The sequence below is a fragment of the Malaclemys terrapin genome, chromosome 7 (assembly GCF_027887155.1).
Source record: "Malaclemys terrapin pileata isolate rMalTer1 chromosome 7, rMalTer1.hap1, whole genome shotgun sequence".
Taxonomy (NCBI): Eukaryota; Metazoa; Chordata; order Testudines; family Emydidae; genus Malaclemys; species Malaclemys terrapin.
The window spans coordinates 50,331,676-50,348,468 of record NC_071511.1 but is presented as its reverse complement, the minus strand read 5'-3'; the positions used below and the strand labels follow the sequence as shown (position 1 = coordinate 50,348,468).

The 16,793-nt window shown below is 58.1% G+C and overlaps 1 protein-coding gene across 2 annotated transcripts in view; it reads left to right on the top strand.

Moving 5' to 3' along the window:
- SEMA3F (semaphorin 3F) overlaps window positions 1-16,793 on the top strand; it is a 102,335-nt gene that overhangs the window by 4,650 nt on the left and 80,892 nt on the right. For both annotated transcript variants that reach the window (XM_054034423.1, XM_054034422.1), the window contains exon 2: window positions 3,354-3,505. In XM_054034423.1, coding sequence (XP_053890398.1) covers window positions 3,394-3,505 — 112 coding nt within the window. In that variant the 5' untranslated portion in view covers window positions 3,354-3,393. The remainder of the gene's footprint in view (window positions 1-3,353; window positions 3,506-16,793) is intronic.

The following is a 16,793-nucleotide window of genomic DNA, read 5'->3' as shown; positions in this document are numbered from 1 at the left end:
AGTATCAGGGCATGTTCCGCCCCTCGCAGCCAGCTCGCCTGCCATCTCCCTGCCCTGCTGCCCCCAGCACCTGTCCCAGACATCAAGGCCTCAGACGAATAGTGCAATGGCCACATCTTGGGGCTTGAACCGGGGACCTCCAGAGCGCAACGTGGGACCTGCTGCAGAGCCATTGCTCCTGGGTAGGGCTGTACCAGCCTCTGGACTGGCAGAGACGGGGACCTGTGCCCAGTGGGGGATGAGCACCAGCTCATGTGATCCCGTGGCCCAAGAGGGTTTCGTGCAGGCACAGGTAATGATTTGTGGTACTCCACCTCCCCCACACACGCTTGCTGGCCTCATCCACCTGGTTCAGCTGGGCTGATTGACCAACAAATACCCCAGTGGAGACAAGGCCCTTGGGCAAGTGTCTGAGACCCCCATCTCTCCACCCTTACCTCCGTCAATGGTGCTTTGCCACCATCAATTTCCCCATGCGACATGTGGCCCATCTGTGGTGGGAGGGAGATGGCTGGATCTGTCCCTGAGCCAGGAAGAATTAATAACCAGGTGCCTGAAGAGCACAGAGCTGTGAAATGAACCCGCTTTCCCTCCCCCTTGGTAAACCAGATATCCCCAGACACCGGCAGTGTCGCCACCTCCCGCGCATTTACGGCAAATGTCCCGGAATTTGGGGCCCGTGAAGCTGCAGTGCCTGGATTCATGTGAGCATTTGAGAGCCTCCCTCTTAGATTGGGAAGAAGGAAGTTTCTGGCCCTGCTGGTTGTGGAGAAAAGTTGGAAAACGTGACCTGAGGGTGACCGTAACAGCTCAGAAATCAGAAGGCAAAGGGGAAGAACCTCGGTTTCTTATTGGCTTAAATCTCATGATTTTTAGGCCAATCTCCTGATTGATTGGGACCTAACTCCTGACTGAGCACAGGGGTCTTAGCCAGACTGCAGTGAGGAGCCTGCCAAGTGATCAGTCAGATCCCCTCCTCCCCAAGCTAGTCCTCTCCTGTCCACTGTGGATGCTCTGGCATTTTGGGGCGGCCAGTGTGCTTGCTCTCGGGGCAGCTCCGATCCGACCCAATTCTTTTGGTGCCAATGGGCTGTTCCTTTTTGTTATTGCTTATCCCAAACAAGATCAGATCCATCCTGCTTGTCCAGGACACCTTGCCAAGCACCCCTCTCACCGACTGGCTCCGTTCAGCAGGGATCCATCCACAAGACGTTGGATGGAGCTGGTCCTTGAAGGGGCAGTGGGTCTCGTCCCAGCTGTGCCACTGTGCCTCCCTGTGGGCGAGAGGGAGATGAAGATGGTCATGTGACCCAGTCAGGCCCCCTGGACTGGATGAGGGATTGGGCTGGCTACTGGGGGAGATGGAGAGAATGGGAGGAAGGCCTGGGGGCAGCTGCTGAGGAAGGGGCAGGAGGCAGCCCAAAGAAGTCTGTGATAGATGGAGGGGAGCCTGGCAAGACTCTGTGTTTTGTGTTTGGTTTTGGACTCACACCCTGGAAAAGGTGGGCTTAGCTGAAGGCCTGAGTCACTGAGGGGAAACTGAGTCAGAGATGTTTCAGGAACACCCCCCTCCCCCGCCATGAAGGGTGCTCTGGAGGCAGCGACCCTGTTAGAGAGCCCCTCCTTTGAGCACAGGTATCAAAGACCTAGTACTTACGGGGAGGGATAGCTCAGTAGTTTGAGCATTGGCCTGCTAAATCCAGGGTTGTGAGCTCAATCCTTGAGGGGGCCATTTAGGGATTTGGGGCAAAAATCTGTTTGGAGATTGATCCTGCTTTGAGCAGGGGGTTGGACTAGACGACCTCCTGAGGTCCCTTCCAACCCTGATATACTATGATTCACTGGTAGGTGATATTCAACCTATTCCAAGAGGCAGTAAGTGGCTTTGCTGACAGGGTAATTAGCCAGTGGACCAAGGGGGTTGCGGGGAGTCTCTGTCACCTGGAATCCAGACTGGGTATCTTGCTAATGCCTGCTCCTGGCTCGGCTCAACACAGGACTAACGGGAGGAGCCCTGGCCGGTCACTAGGGTCCTGTCTGGATTTAAAATCCTGTCACTGCCACATTAAGATAGGTCAGCTTCAATTCCCCCCATTACCCCTGGGAGCCACATCCCATGTGAGCCTGGTGGTTCCTGCAGGGCCCCCAGCTCTCCCCTTCATGGTATTGCCGTATCCCCGCGGCTCCCAGCCAACCTGGCACATACGGATCTTTTTCTTTTTTTCTTTTTTTTTTTTTCCAAAATGCCTTTTGTCTCTTTTTGTTCTGTAAATAATGAAGTCCAGATTTCCCCTCCGCTCCCTGGTTTGCACGGTTCTTTGCTTGGTGGGGGATGTGAAGGGGAGGGAACAATCAGGATCCCGGCCAGCAGCTGCCAGCTGGTGGGCCGGCCAGGTCCCTCCATGACTGCCATGGGATCAGGCCAGGAGGGGGCTGTTCAGTCCTGAACCAGCCTCTTGGATTACTGCCCCTCAGTCAAACCCCATTTGCTTTGGCAAATGAGGCCAGCCTGTGAGCTGGTTAATTACAGTGGTGCTGGACCCGGGGATGCTAGCTTGCTTGGCGGAGTCCGCTGTCCTGCGGAGACTGGGGACCCCTTCCTGAAAAGCGCCTGGTGATGGGGCGAGCCTTTGGGCCTGCCCCATCGCCTGCCTCCCCTTAGCCCCACGTTCAATGAGCGGCTGGTGAATAGTTTGCAAACTGGTGCGGGTGGGATGGGCTGGTCGGAGCAAAGCTGGGTTTGATGGGTCGCTTTTATAAGCGGGGACCTGGCAAAATGACGGGAAAGATACAAAAGAGCCAACTGCCCGGGCTCCTCTAGATGGGCCAGACGGCAAGAGATGTGGAAAGGAATGACAGAGTGTCCTGTCTGGTCTACTCAAGTCCTCATGGGAGGTTGCCCCACCTCCCCAGAATCTGTCTCCCCAGCTTCTAGCTCTCCCCCCCCGCCCCAGATCAGTGCTACCTGGGAACTGGGCAGGGGCTGGGGAATTACTCCAACAGTAGCCCTAAGACTTGGGGCCCCATCTCCCCACCGCAGGATCTGAGGAACAGTCAGTAGGGCTTGTGCCGACTGTCAGACCCCTGGGGTTTATGGACTCCTAGACTGGCTCACTCCTCCCCTCTGCCCTCTCCCCCCAAGTTCTCATCCATCTTCTGATGCAGGGGGAACTATGTGGGAAGGAGCCTCGGAGGTATGTGTGAGCTGGGTGTGCCCTGGCAGTAGTCTGGGGTGTGTCTGTGGATGGTGCCCCCCATATGAGAGGCGGATGGGGTGAGAACCACATCCCCGCAGTGGGCGGGCTACTCCGTTCTCAGCCCCCCAAGTAACACTGCTTTCTCCTGCCCGCTAGGCTTCCCAAGGACTCTGCCTAGACTTAGACCCACCCCACCATGCCCCTCCTTGGCGTCATCCTCTGGGTCACTCTGCTGACGCTGGGCTGGCGGGCGGCCCACGCCAAGGACTACGTCTTTGCCACACCGAGGGTGCAGCTCTCCTTCAAAGGTAAGACCCTGTCTCCTTCCTTCTTGAACCTGAAGCTGGAGGTCCCGTGTCTTGTGCTTTGGGGTCACTGCAGCAGCTGTATCCAGAGTCCATTCCAGGAGCATGGGAATCCAGGTCTGGTTCTTCCCCTCCCAGGGGCTGTACCAGAGTCCGTTCCAGGGGCTCACAAATCCAGGTCTGGTCCTTCCCCTCTTTAACCTCGGGGCCATTAGCACATCCATCAATCCCCTCTGTGTCCACCCCCTTCCTGAGCCAACATGTGCTTTGGGGCACAGGGAAATCCTGGCCAGGATCATGGTACCTTGCTGGAATGGATTCTGGTCAGTTCCTCTGGCCAATGAGATAGGGTTACCATACGTCCGGATTTTCCCGGACATGTCCGGCTTTTTGGGCTTCAAATCCCCGTCCGGGGGCAAATCCCAAAAAGCCGGACATGTCCGGGAAAATTGGGACATGCGGGGCCGGCGGTGCTGGGCCGGGGGCCGGGGCCGGGCCGGCGGTGCTGGGCGGGCCGGGGGCCGGCACCCCAGGGCCTGAGCCGACCCAGGCTGGAGACGCCGGGGGGGCCAGACTGGGCCGCGCCTCCTCCCTCCACCCCCCACCCTTACCTGCTTCAGGCTTCCTGCAAATCAAATGTTTGCGGGAAGCAGGGGAGGGGGCGGAGTTGGGGCGGGGACTTTGGGGAAGGGGTGGAGTTGGGGCTGGGGCGGGGCTGGGGGCGGAGCTGGGGCCCCGTGGAGTGTCCCCTTTTTGGACACTCAAAATATGGTAACCCTAAATGAGATCCGCTTGGTGCTGTGGGTGGTGCCACGCGGCGTCTCCAGCTGAGCGGGGGAATTGCATTGTGGGACAGGGAACTTTCCCACCATTCCTCAAGTTGAGCGCTGTGGCTGGCAGACCAGACAGTGGGTGGCAATGTGGCGAGCCCAGGCTGGTCCTGGCACCTAGGACCTGGCGATGCCCCGCGAGCAGGCTCCCTTGGAAGGCGGGAGGGGTGACATGGTTCTTCTGGCTAGTCTCCCCTCTGCCCATGTGCTTGCACAGGGCTGTTGGACTCCCCCATGCCAGATGGCTAGGGTTTGGAGCACGTGGCTAGTGGCGTCTGTGGGGCCGCAGCTGAGCTAGTCCTAGAGGGGAGCCCTGTGCCCAGCCCCACAGCACCCTGTGGAAGGGGGCACAGGCCCAGTTTGCAGTTGATGTGGTTGAAGGGTGAACTGGCAGAACGTGGCAGCTGCTGTTTCAACAGAGGGTGCACAGTGAGCACTTCTGCTCCCCTGCCCTTCCTTCTCGTCCCTGCAACACAGAATGGCCCGGGCCTTGGGGGAGCTGGGAGGGCGGGTTTTTCTGTAAACCCCAGCTGGGGCGAATGCAGAAAGCACACGTGAAGGATCAGAGCTGGCAAAGGAGGGGACAGGTGCAGAGCCCCGGAGCAGGTGCAGAGCCCTGGAGCAGGGCTTGCTGTTGCAAATTAAGCCACCCACTGGTGTTGGTGCCTGTATGGGCTGGGACACTCCCTCCTCCCCCGCCCCCGTCCGTTTGGGGGATCTGTTCACTGGCTCTGCGCTTGCTCAGATACCTGGGCCCTGTCCAGATGTACATGGCCATTTGCGCTTGCCCCAGGGGTGCTGGACCCTGCGCCAGGCGGAATGCTGCTGGGGTGGGGGTTGAGCTGGAAAGAGGAGGGGTGTGAGTGGGTGGCAAGTTTCAGCAGGGCCAGGATTTGTACAAGCAAATTGTGGTTATCATGGGTGCCTCTGACCAGTCTGGGTGAACGCTGCATGGGCACCTGTGTCCTGGGTGTCTCTGCCACTTGCCAGCTGGGGAGACTCCACAGGTGGCAACATTACCTAGCGGGCAGGACACTGCAGTAGGACTCATTGAGACCTGGCTTCTGTTCCCACCTCTGCGACCTTTGCCGAGTCACTGCCTGCTATGTGCCTCAGTTTCCCCTCTTGCTCCTCAGCTCTTGAGACCAGGAGCTCTTCAGGGCAGAGTGTCTTTTGCTGTGTTAGACAGGGCCTGGCCCAACGGGACCCCGACGTGGGTTGGTGCTGCTAGGTGCTACCATAGACAATAGGATGCAGCCCAGGAAGAGTCCCATGCAAATTCAGCCTCTGCCTCTTCTCTCCCCTGGAGGGGTTTGCCCTTTGGGCCCCTCTCGTCCTGATGCTGGTGCTGGAAGCGATGTGGGACTCAGCTGGGCCTGAGCAGAGTGGGCAGATGCTGTGTGGACAAGGAGCAGGTGGATGGCCGGGGCGGGAGTCCTAGAGGATTGTGGGAAGGCTTTGAGGGTTTGCAGCCCTCAACAGTTGTGCCAAGGCGCTAGCCTGCATCCGCACTAGAGGAAGCAGGAGGGGCAGTCGCTGTACCCCAGCCATGCCAGCGCAGTCCTGAGATTGCTGCCACTCCGCCCATGTGGGGTTTGTGCGTGTGGACGGGGTGGAGTTAATGGGAACACTCGAGGGATAACTCGGCGTTCACTTGCTGGTAGAGGCCAGCCCACAGCCCCATTGCAAATGAGATCCCGTAATGATGCCCGCATGCCCGCTGGCTCAGCCAGGCCCTTCGCCATTCGGTACCACTGGGCGGGTGTGCAAATCTGTGCAAATGCCTGTGAGCCATACAGCCGTGGCTCCTCGTTTCCCCCACTCTGTGCTCTTAGGGCCCAGAGCTTTGTTTCCTGCCCTGGGCCCTTGGCTGAGGAAGCAGGACACTGCATGCCCCCGTTTGGGATACTGCTGTTGTGCTAGCATGGTGCAGACAGGGTGAGATCCACCCCTCGCCAGGCCTGGGTGGCACCTGTGTCCCTGTTTTGCTGATTTCGGTGGCCGACAGGGCGTGAGCCGGCCCTCAGTGAATTTAATTTCACACTGTATGTACCTGATCCCATGTGACCCTGCTGACTCCAGTGGCGTTCCTGCTGGCTTACACCGGGGTGCCCGAGTGCAGAACCCGGCCCTTTATTTCTCAGAAAAACTTGAACTGAAACATTAATTCAGATGGTCTCAGGGTGGGGCGCTGTCAGATGGGCTGGAAAGCGGGTCAACCACCGTCCCAGACCAGCCCCGTGTTGTCTGGGAGATGGGTGGCCATGGTGATGGGCTCAGCCCAGCCTCGAATAATATCTTTGCTAATGGATTGGGAGTGACCCACACGCCGATCAAGGCGAGCTGGGAGGAAGCGAGGAGAATGAAACCACACAAAGGCGCTCGGCAGGGTTAGGCACACGGGCAGCAAACGGAAGCTGATTTCAAGGGAAGCATGGTGGTGGGGCCTTCTGAGGAGCTGAGAAAGGAGCCGAGTCCTGGGACAGATCTAGCCGGCAAAATGAAAAGTTCAGCTCCACAGACTCTTTGCAACAGGCCACTACTCTCTGCGGGGCATAAACTGAGGAGGAGGAATTATTTCACACAATACTTGTGGGTATAACTAGGATGACGCTCAGGGTGCTGGGCTGGGGACGTTCCAGCCCTGGGGACTTTGGAGACCTGCCTCGGGGGTGTGTTTTGTGCACAGGCTGGGAAGTGGATTCTATTACTAAGGTTTTTGCAGGCCTGTGGTTCTGTGATACACTGCAACAGGGCTGCATCGCGATGTGCGGTGTTCCCAGCTGTTCTGGACTCCAGCATGGAGAGAGAGGCAAGCCAGAGCAAAATTCAGGCTTTAGTCCTTCCTCCACCTACAGTGTCCACTCCCGGCAAGCCCGTACTGAATGGAGAGGTCTCGCCGACCCTCTACGTAATCACCCAACAGTGTCCCCTATTGGGAAGCTGGTTATCATAACACCCAGGTGTATGTGCTGAGCAAAGGATGTTGAGCAGTGTTGCAAGATTGAGAAATGGGGGGTGGAGGGAATTGCAGCCACCTGATCTCTTTGGAGACTAGATCAGGCGCTTGTTGCACGGGGCTGCCGGAATGTAACTGCACATCGTGTTTCCAACAGCGTGTGCGTTGATGCAATGCCCATGCCAGGGGCGGCAGCTCTAACACAGTCCAGACAAGCATTATTAAGCCTGGTCTGTGGCGGGATTGTCCACACGCAGTCGCTTCCACGGAAGCTGGGCATTGCTTGTACGTCTCTGGTTTAACTCCTTTAACTCGCGCTGCCCTCGCCACTGTCCATGACAATTGGATCGGGCAGTTGTCAGGTGGGATTCCCAAAAGCATCTGTGACTTAGGAGCCCAAATCCTGTTGCCTGAGGGATTTAGGAGCATGGGTCCTATTGACTTTGACTTTTCTCTGGAAATCCCAGTTTGGGACTCAGGGTGGTGTTTCCAATTTTCACTCCTCTACCTGCCTCTGCTGCCGCCTCTGGGTGGTACCCACTGGGGATCTGTGTGGCTGTGCTGATTGACAGCTGTGTGCCTGCCTCTACAGACATCGGAGAGCTGTTACCGAGAGGCACTGAGGGAATTGCTGCTTCCTTTTATCCCTCCCCCCCCCCCCGCTCCGAAAGCCACCCACCCTAGGTGCAGATGGGCACAGATGTGCTGGGCAAGGAGGGTGCAGTTTACACTTCGTTGAACTGGAGTAATTATTGGAGCAACTTTTTTGCCTTACTCCGAATGAGCAGGTCACCACCCCCGCCCCCCGTCCATTAGGGGGTCTCTTTGCCCTGCTGCTGCGCTCTTTCAGTGTCTCCAGTCAATGAGAATTAACCTCTCGCCTTCCTTAAGAGCCAGCTGGGATGCTGGAGTTGTAAACTGAGCTGGCTTTAATCGGCTTTTACGAGTCGATAATTTCTCTGTGTGTCTCTCTGCACCGAGGCAGCGGGGCGAGTCGGGATGGGCGGCTGCAGGGAGACCTACTAAGCAACGCAGGCCCTCATAGCCAGCTCTGTGCATGAAAACAACTCCAAGGCTGGGGGAAAGGTGAGGGATTCACTGGGCCGGCTCTCTCCTCCTCCTTGGCCCAAATCCCACCGCAGATTAGTCGACAGGAACAGGCCCTACCTCCGCAGGCAGGAAAGGAAAGCAAGCGAGCAAAGATAAGCCCTGGCGGGGGCGTCAGTACAGATGGCGCAGGCCCAGCAGGCACTGAAATAGGAGCCAGGACTGTGCCTCTGCTGAGCTGTCAGGGCTAATGGCGTGCCGGCTTTGCAGGACAGGGATCCAGCCCTGCTTTTATGTCACCAATGGAATGAGTTTGGCGGTTTCAGCCATGGGCCCATTAGGAGGAGCTGGTCATGCCATGAAAGCTGTCGTCCAATATCGCACTAGTTGTTGTGTTTTGTTCAAGAGAAAATTATTGGAATTGGGGCAGCACTGCAAGTCGGGAGTGAGGGGCACTGGCAGAGCTGTGGCGGGAGCCCAGGACTGGGATAGCGGGGGGCTGCAGGTTAGCAGTGAGGGGCACCAATAGAGCCAGGGCTGGGCTAGTGGGGGAGTGCTAAAAGTTCAGGAAGATGCCCAGAGCTGGGGGTAGGGGATGCAGGTCTGCAATTGGTGGGTGGCTGCTGGTGGGAACTGAAGGTCACCGGTTGAAGGGGTGTCCAGGTGTGGCAGGGTGTTTAGCAGGACTGCAGGTGCCAGGAATGCCAGGAGCCCCAGACAGCTGGACTGGCCAAGCCCCACGGGGGTCCCGGATCTGGCCACTAACTCTGTGCCCAGCCAGCCAGGTTCATCCCTTGTGCTGCCCAGTCTGGCTGGCTGAGCACAGAGTTAGTGGCCAGCTGGGAGAGCAGCGGAGGGTGGGTGGGAGCTAGGCTGCGATGGGAGGGGGCTAGTGGATCAGGTTTGGGAGGCTTGGTCACCCCACAATGACCTGGAGGAAGGGGCTTGCTTGGGGCAGGGTGGAGCAGGGGCCACGGCAGCACCCGGTGGCTCAGAAGGTAGCAGAGAGAAAAGCATTTTGCCCCCAGGGCAGATAAGGGGAGGTCAGGAGGTGAGATGAGGATGGTCACCCGCTGGGCCCCTCCCACTGGGCCTGCAGTCTGATTCCATGTTTAATGTCCCCAGGCCCGGCTCCAGGCCACGGTTGCAGCCGGGTACCCTGCTGGGGTCTGCCTGTGGAAGGAGGCTGATAGATGGCCCAGGGCAGCGCCGGGCAGTGCCAGGCAGCCCAGGGCAGCTGGCACCTGGTTTTCATCCCTAGATTACACGTCTGGAAGGGACCACTGGGATCTGACCCCCTGTCTATCCCAGGTTAGGGATCTTTTCGAAAACCATCCAATCTTGCTTTAAAAGACAGTATTTGGTCCTGCCATGAGGGCAGGGGACTGGACTTGATGACCTCCTGAGGTCCCTTCCAGTCTTAGAATCTATGAATAAAAAATGGGCAGGGATAGAGAATCCACCCCGTCCGTGGGTAAATGGTTCCAACGGTTAATTACTCTCACTGTGGAAAATTTACCCCAATTTCCAGTGTGAATTTGTTGAGCTTCAACTTGCCGACATTGGGTCATGTTAGACCTCCCTCTGCTAGCCTGAACAGCCCATTGTTAAATATGTGTTCTCCACATAGATACCTATAGACTGTGATCAGGTCACCCTTAACCTTCTCTTTGTTACGCTAAATAGAGTCTCTCACTGTCAGGCAGGTTTTCTAATCCTTTCATCATCCTCGCGGCTCTTCTCTGGATACACTCCTATTTATCAACATCCTTCTTGAACTTTGGGCACCAGAACTAGACGCTGGATTCCAGCAACGGTTGCACCAGAGCCAGGTAAAATCACCTCTCTGTCCTATTAGAGATTCCCCTGTTTATACACCCCAGGATCACATTAGCTTTCTTGACCACAGCACCACACTGGGAGCTCACGTTCAGCTGATTATCCATCACGACCTCCAAACATCTTTCAGAGTTGCTGCATCCCAGGGCAAAGCCCCCAGCCTGTAGGCACAGCCTGCATTCTTTGTTCCTTGAGGTTTACATTTCCATTCAGTTTGTTTGGAGAATCTCCTGTGACCGGACAATTATCATCTACGTCCTCTTAGTCCAGCCAGTTAATCTGGAGCAGCCTCCTTTTGCCTTTCGTATTACCTGGCATTACAGGGCCAAGATCCCATCTCACGTGTGCCCCTGATGTAAACCAGGAGTGAAAGCTGTTGAAATCCAGGGATCCATACAGGTGTACGCAAGGTTCAGGCCCATTGAGGCATAATCTCCTTTACTTCTGGTGTTGATCCAGAGCAGCTCTCTGATGGTGTTATGTGCATGCAAGAGGTGGGACTGCCTGGAGAGAGTATGCGGATCAGCATGCTGTTGGGTCTGGATGGATGGATTCTCTCCTCTGCAGGAGGCAGATGGAGAGCTAGGAAACTCTGGGTCTGAGCCCACCCCTTTGGCGGGTGGAGACTCGCAGGAGAGATTCCCCAGGCTTGTGACATGCACAAAGGCAGGGCTGTCCCTACCTATATGCAAAGTACGCTGCTGCGTAGGGCACCAAGAAATTTGGGGCACCAAATTCCCTGGTGCCCTGCGCAGCTGCGTGCTACTCCAGCCTCTGCTCTGCCTCTTCCCCATGGCCCCTGCCCCTGCTCCACTCTTTCCCCACCCTCACTCCATCCCTTCTCCAAAGTCCCCGCCGCACCTCTTCCCACCCCTGCTCTGCCCCAGCCCCACCCCCACTCCACCCCTTCCCCCAAACCCCCGCCCTGCTCTGCCCCAGTCCCGCCCCCACTCCCCTGAGGACTGCAGCAGGGCCGGGACTGCACTCACCGGCGGCGGGAAGTGCAGCAACCCGGCCCCAGCCCACTCCGCCAGTGAGTGCTGGAGGGCTGTTCCCCCCTACTCCCCAAGCCAGCCCCGCCCCCCCACGGAGGCCTGGAGCCCCACACACTCCCCCCACGGGGGGGCTGCGTAGGGCCCCAGAATTGCTAGGGACGGCCCTGCACAAAGGGACTGGTGATGGGGGTTGCAGAGGTCCCCAAGGCGAGGCTGCCGAAGCCACAGCTCTGGAGCTGTGCGTGCACCAAATGGCTGGTGCAGTGGCAGACGCCCAGAGGGAGGCACCAGCCCTGCTGTGCCGCAACAGGCAAGGGATAGCCGAGGGTCTGGACCCAAGCGAGAGTTTGGCTGAAACCCTGGTGATGGAAACTGCTGCCTTGGCTCTAGCTTCGGGGGCTCCCCACTGAGCTCTCTCATTGGCCATGTGCGCATCCCCCACTGGTGAGCCTGTCTCAAGCACCGTGTGCCTGAACTGGGGCATGAGTCTGGTGTGGCCCAGCTCGGGAGCTCTCAGTCTGGCTGCAGCAAGTCCTGCTCTTACTCGGGAGGGTGCCGGTCAGGCCCCAGTGCCGGGCAAGGGGCGGCTGTTACCCCTGCGCAGAGACGTGCTGAGCAGCGCTCTAGAGTCAAAGTGGAATTTTGCTTTCCACGACTGCTCAGTTTTGCTCCTAAATTCCCCAAGGAAACTCTCAGCTGGGCATGTTTGGCTCGCAGCCAGTGCGCTCTGTTCACAGCAAACTTGGGGTGATCCGTGCGAGCCCCTTTAGAGATGTGGGATATAGGAGAACAGGTGACCTGACCTGAATTGAACTTGGCTCTGAGCTGCCTGGCTTTGCACTGCTAGGATCTTCTCCTCTGCAATGTTCTTGCCAGGATTTCACCCCTGGAGTCTCTGATGGGGACTTTCAACCTGATCTCCAGCTTGATAATACGTCTGTTAGTCTATAAGGTGCCACAGGACTCTTTGCTGCTTTTACAGCTCCAGACTAACACGACTACCCCTCTGAAGCTTGACAATGGTTTTTGCTGGGCCACTGGAGTGCCTAGGCTGGAGTGTGCTCCTGTAGGCTGGCTTCATCCCTTTGCTTCAGAACAGTTAGTTACTCCCAGTGTACGTGAGATCAGAACCAGCCCCATAGCACCCATTGGGATCCTTACCCTCCCAAGCCTTCCCATCAGCGCTGGGCTGCTCCTGCGGGGCACCTCCATCTCAGCTTGGGCCTGCTTTGAGGCAGCACAGGCGGTGGCGTGGGCTAGCTGCCCAAGTCCTGCCTAGGCTCTCAGACGGGGCTGTGCCGGGCGGCTGGCCCATGCTGTCTGTGCCGCTGCTAAAGCACTGGCTCCGAGCAAAGCTCCGGCTGCAGCATAGACCGCCTGCATGTGTGGATGTGGCCCTGGTGGCGGGGATGAGCAGCGATGGAAAACAGCCCCGATCCAGAATTTTGCTGTTCAGGAGGAAAAGGGCCAGGCCACAGGGAGGGTCTGTGCCTCCTGCTGTGCTGATGGGACGGCTAGGCTCTGATGGGGACTCCCACGGGCACGGCCAATTTCCCAGCTTCCTCTGCATTGGGCAAAACCAGGGCGGATATTTTTAATCAGCTTGTCACCCAGACTCCATTTCCCAGCCTGCTGCTGTCTCTTCTCTCCCGCCACCATGCGCGGGAGGCTGGCTTAGGTCCCCAGGGGCATTTGCTGGCCGCTCCGGGCCCTCTCCTCGCTCCTTTAAACTGGGGCTTTCCCAGCAGTTATGGGGAATTAGAAGGCGACTCCCACTGACTTTCGTTGCCTTAGGCCCCTGGGGAATCCCAGCCTGAGATCTGTGCATCTCACCTGTTGACTGATCTTAGCAGCAGCCCCCAGGGCTCGTGTCGGATAAAAGGAAACACACTTGTTTTTACACAGGATGCCGTTAGTCGTTGGAACTCCTTGCCACATGAAGTGATTGAGGCCATGTTTGAAAGAGGGGCTGGCCATTGATATAGAATCATAGAATATTAGGATTGGAAGAGACCTCAGGAGGTCATCTAGTCCAATCCACTGCTCAAAGCAGGACCAACACCAATATGGATCACATGACTGTCCTGAGTTAGAATAGTTACTGCTGACAAGTTCTGGCAGGGGTGTTGAACTTCCAGCTGCGGGACTAAAGCTGATCGCTGTTAAAGACCTCACGGGGGGCAGGTTATCCCACATCTGCTACTTCTGACACCTTCTTTGGCAGCATCTGGTGTTTCCGCAGCCAGAGACAGGGGCTGGGCTGGAGGGAGCTTGGTTCTGCTCCAGCCTGGCAATGCCCGTGTTCCAACGAGGGCAGGGGGGCTCCGTGGCGCCTGCTGCTGGAATCCGGGTGAATTCTCTGGCCTGGGTTATGCAGACCAGCCATCAGAATTGTTCCATCTGGCCTTAGGATCCAGGAATCTCTCTCCTTTCTGAATCTCCCTCTTGCCTGTATTGCACTTGCTCCCCATCCGGCCAGCGGCCAAGCTCACAGTGGCTGCACTGCAAGTAGCTCTGGTGGAATTCTGCCTATCCGTGCTGCATGACCTCGTGGGAGGCACAGTGGCCAGCAGGGAGCTGGGCCCAGCCATAGCTAAGCCACAGAGATAAGTGCTGGTGAGAATCAATTGTCTTCTTAGTGGAAACCAGCCGCTACACTAAGTGGGAATCCTTTACTTCCCAATGAGAGAGACAAGGTTGGGGAGGTGATAGCTTTCACTGGGCTGACAAGTTCTTGGCAGAAGAGACAAGTTCTGAGCCACACAGAGCTCTGCCTCTGGTCCGGGACAGGGCCTCGGAGCACCGCAGCTAAACGCCAGGTGGAACCGATTGGGAAGCATAAGGAGTTAACACATGTTGCACGGAAGTGGGCAGACACAGCACACATGAGGGATAGTGGGTATGTGGTAGTGAGACAGAGAACCAGCGTTGCCACTGAGACCTGGTTTGTGCTAAAAAGCAAAGGCGACCCCTACTGGTAGCATAGGGTGCAGCAGTGCCGTTGAGTCCAGGATTTCAGTGTCTTGCCGAGGGAAGAACAGGAGCCTCTCTTTGGAAGGGGCTGGGCTGGTTTCCCGAAGGACCAGGGCTGAGAGGCCAGGGCTGGAGCGATGGCTTTGAGAGAAGTGTTCGCCCGGGGCTCAGAGGGCAGTTTTGTCATTTTTCGGTGCAAGCTCATTTGGCAACGTGGGGATTGGCTGCCTTCACCCGCCTGGCTGCTGGTGGGGCATTGGGTGCCCTGGACGGAGTCCATCGTCTGTTGTGATAGGTATGGGTAGCGCTTCCAGGGTCGGTTGTGCCCCCCTCCGGTCCGGTGGTTATGCTGAGCCCCAGTGGTGTGGCAGTGCCACCAGGGCAGGGCAGCGATGGGCAGTGGGCGTGGGACCGTTGGCCTCGAGGCCTGCAGTTCTGGTGTGGCCCCGCAGCTGGTAGAGGGCTGGCTTTGGTTGAAGGACAGTGTCGTGGTGGGCTTAGCTTGGCTCCTCATGCAGAGGGGTCTCTGCCCCCATCCCTCCTCCCTCACTGGCAGGATGGCCTGGCCAGGGAAACCATGTTCCTCTTGTGTCCATCGCACTGTGGCAGCCTGCCTGGCCTGGGGTGTTTGTGCCGCTGCTCTGGGGTTAGCTGGAGACTCCTGGCCCCAGGCCTGTGTGCGTGGCACCCTGGACCATGAGGAGAACGAAGATGATAAACGTCTCCATGGATTGCAAGGCCCGAAGGGACCTTTGTGACCCTCTGTGAGTAACCGCAGAGCAAGATGCGATGTCTTGGCTGTGCCGAGGGGCAGAAGATGCAGGTCTGGCCAGGAGCTTCTTGAAGGTGAACAGTGCAGCTTGCCGGGCTCCCTGGGCAGGTCCTGCCCTGATTTATCGCCTGTCTCGATCTGGCACTCATCGGAGCACCTTGCGGTCCTTGGCGGGTGTATCCTCCCACATCCCGCTGAGGCCAGGCGGGGCTCTGTCCGGGCCCAATGGACAGCTGGAGACTGAGACACCGAGAGACTCGCCCCAGTCCCATAGCCTGTCTGTAGCAGAGCCAGGAGCTGAATCTAGGCATCTCAGAACACAAACTCAACCTTGTCTCATCGCTTCCGGAGCCAGCGACTGTCTCCTCTTCTCTGCTCCTGCCTTCCCCTTTGGGCTGCCTTTGGCAGCTTGTCTGTGGTGCCATGCCACGGGGCGCTGCCAGCTCACCCAGTGTCCCAGCTGCCCACTGGGGACCCCTAGGACCCAAGTGGGGAGAGTGGTAACAAGGTGTCCAGCCCCTCTGGGTTCTGCGGACTCGTCCCTTCCTGTTTAGCCCTGACCAGGGACGCTTCCCCTGTCCCCCTTTCCGTGGTCTCCAGCCCAGCCGCCTGTTGCGAAGGACAGTCGGTATTCCCAGTACAGTCTTCGGGAGCAAAGCATTTCGGCTCACTGCTCTCGGCTGCGGTGCCCAGGGAAGGCAGAGGCGTGAGATTTCTGGTATGTGGCTACTTGGGTCTAATCTTAATGCCCGCTCCAAGCACAGCTGACCCGAGCCTGCCCCAAGAGTGCTGGGTTGTTTTCTGACCTGACCCCAACACTCGCAGGTGGGTCCTGGCGGATTGCCAGGCACTAACCCTCGGCACTCTACAGATGGCTGCTCCCAGAGCACGGGGCTTGGCAGAGACAAAATGCAGCCATTGCTGCCCCTGGGTAGCATGTTAAGTCCAATGGCCTGTGTGGCTTGTTCTCCTCCATGTCCAGGCTGGCTCCCTGTCGGTGGCTGGCTAGTGGCCGTCCCTCTGGCGTTGGGGCTGCTGTGGAAAATCCAGGCACAGCCAGGGAGAATGCGCCTGCATAGCTGCCTGAGGGATTGGGTACGCCCTGGCATGCTCTGTCTCAGCACCTAGCTCCGCCGGGGGGCATGCTTCCAGCAGCGAGGGGTTATGGTCAGGCAGAGCCAGGAGCGCCGCCAGCTTTTTTGCCACCTTACGCGGTGGAAAGTCCCGCCCCCGACAGAGGTGGCGGAAGGTCCCGCCCCCGAAATACCGACGACGATTGGGGCGGCCGAAGATCTGGCCACCCCTCCCCCCCCAAATGTTAGCGCCCTAAGTGACCGCCTAGGTCACCTAATGCGTTGCGCTGGCCATGGGCAGAGCCTGGTGCTGGCTTCCCACGGAGATGGGGAACAGCCAGCTCTGTGCGCAGGCGGCATGGTGTAGCAGGCAGGGCACTGCACTGGCAGTCAGGTGCCCTGGGGTGGGAACTCACAGCCCAGCAGGAAGGGAGCTGAGGTAGTTTGAAGCCACCTTTTGCACCCTCCCGATCCTGGGCTTGAAAGGATGGAGAAGAGCCTGTAGTCACTTAGCCCACAGCCCTGCCCCTGCAACACTCCTCCAGCCATGCTCCTGGCCTGCTCCCGAGGCCAGGGCTTGGAAGAGCGTCCTCCAAAGGCCGCCCTGTGGCTGTCTCAGCACTGCCTGCATTAGGGGAATCCCTCCTTGGCTGGACCCTGGCCTCCTGGGGACCCTTTATGCCGCTGTCTCTGGCACTTTGACTGGACATAAAGGAGCTAGAGCGGGGTGAGGATCACACCCCGGGGTTCTGTTCTCAGCTCTGCCACTGGCCATGTCACTTCTCTGCCCGTGCCTCGGTTTC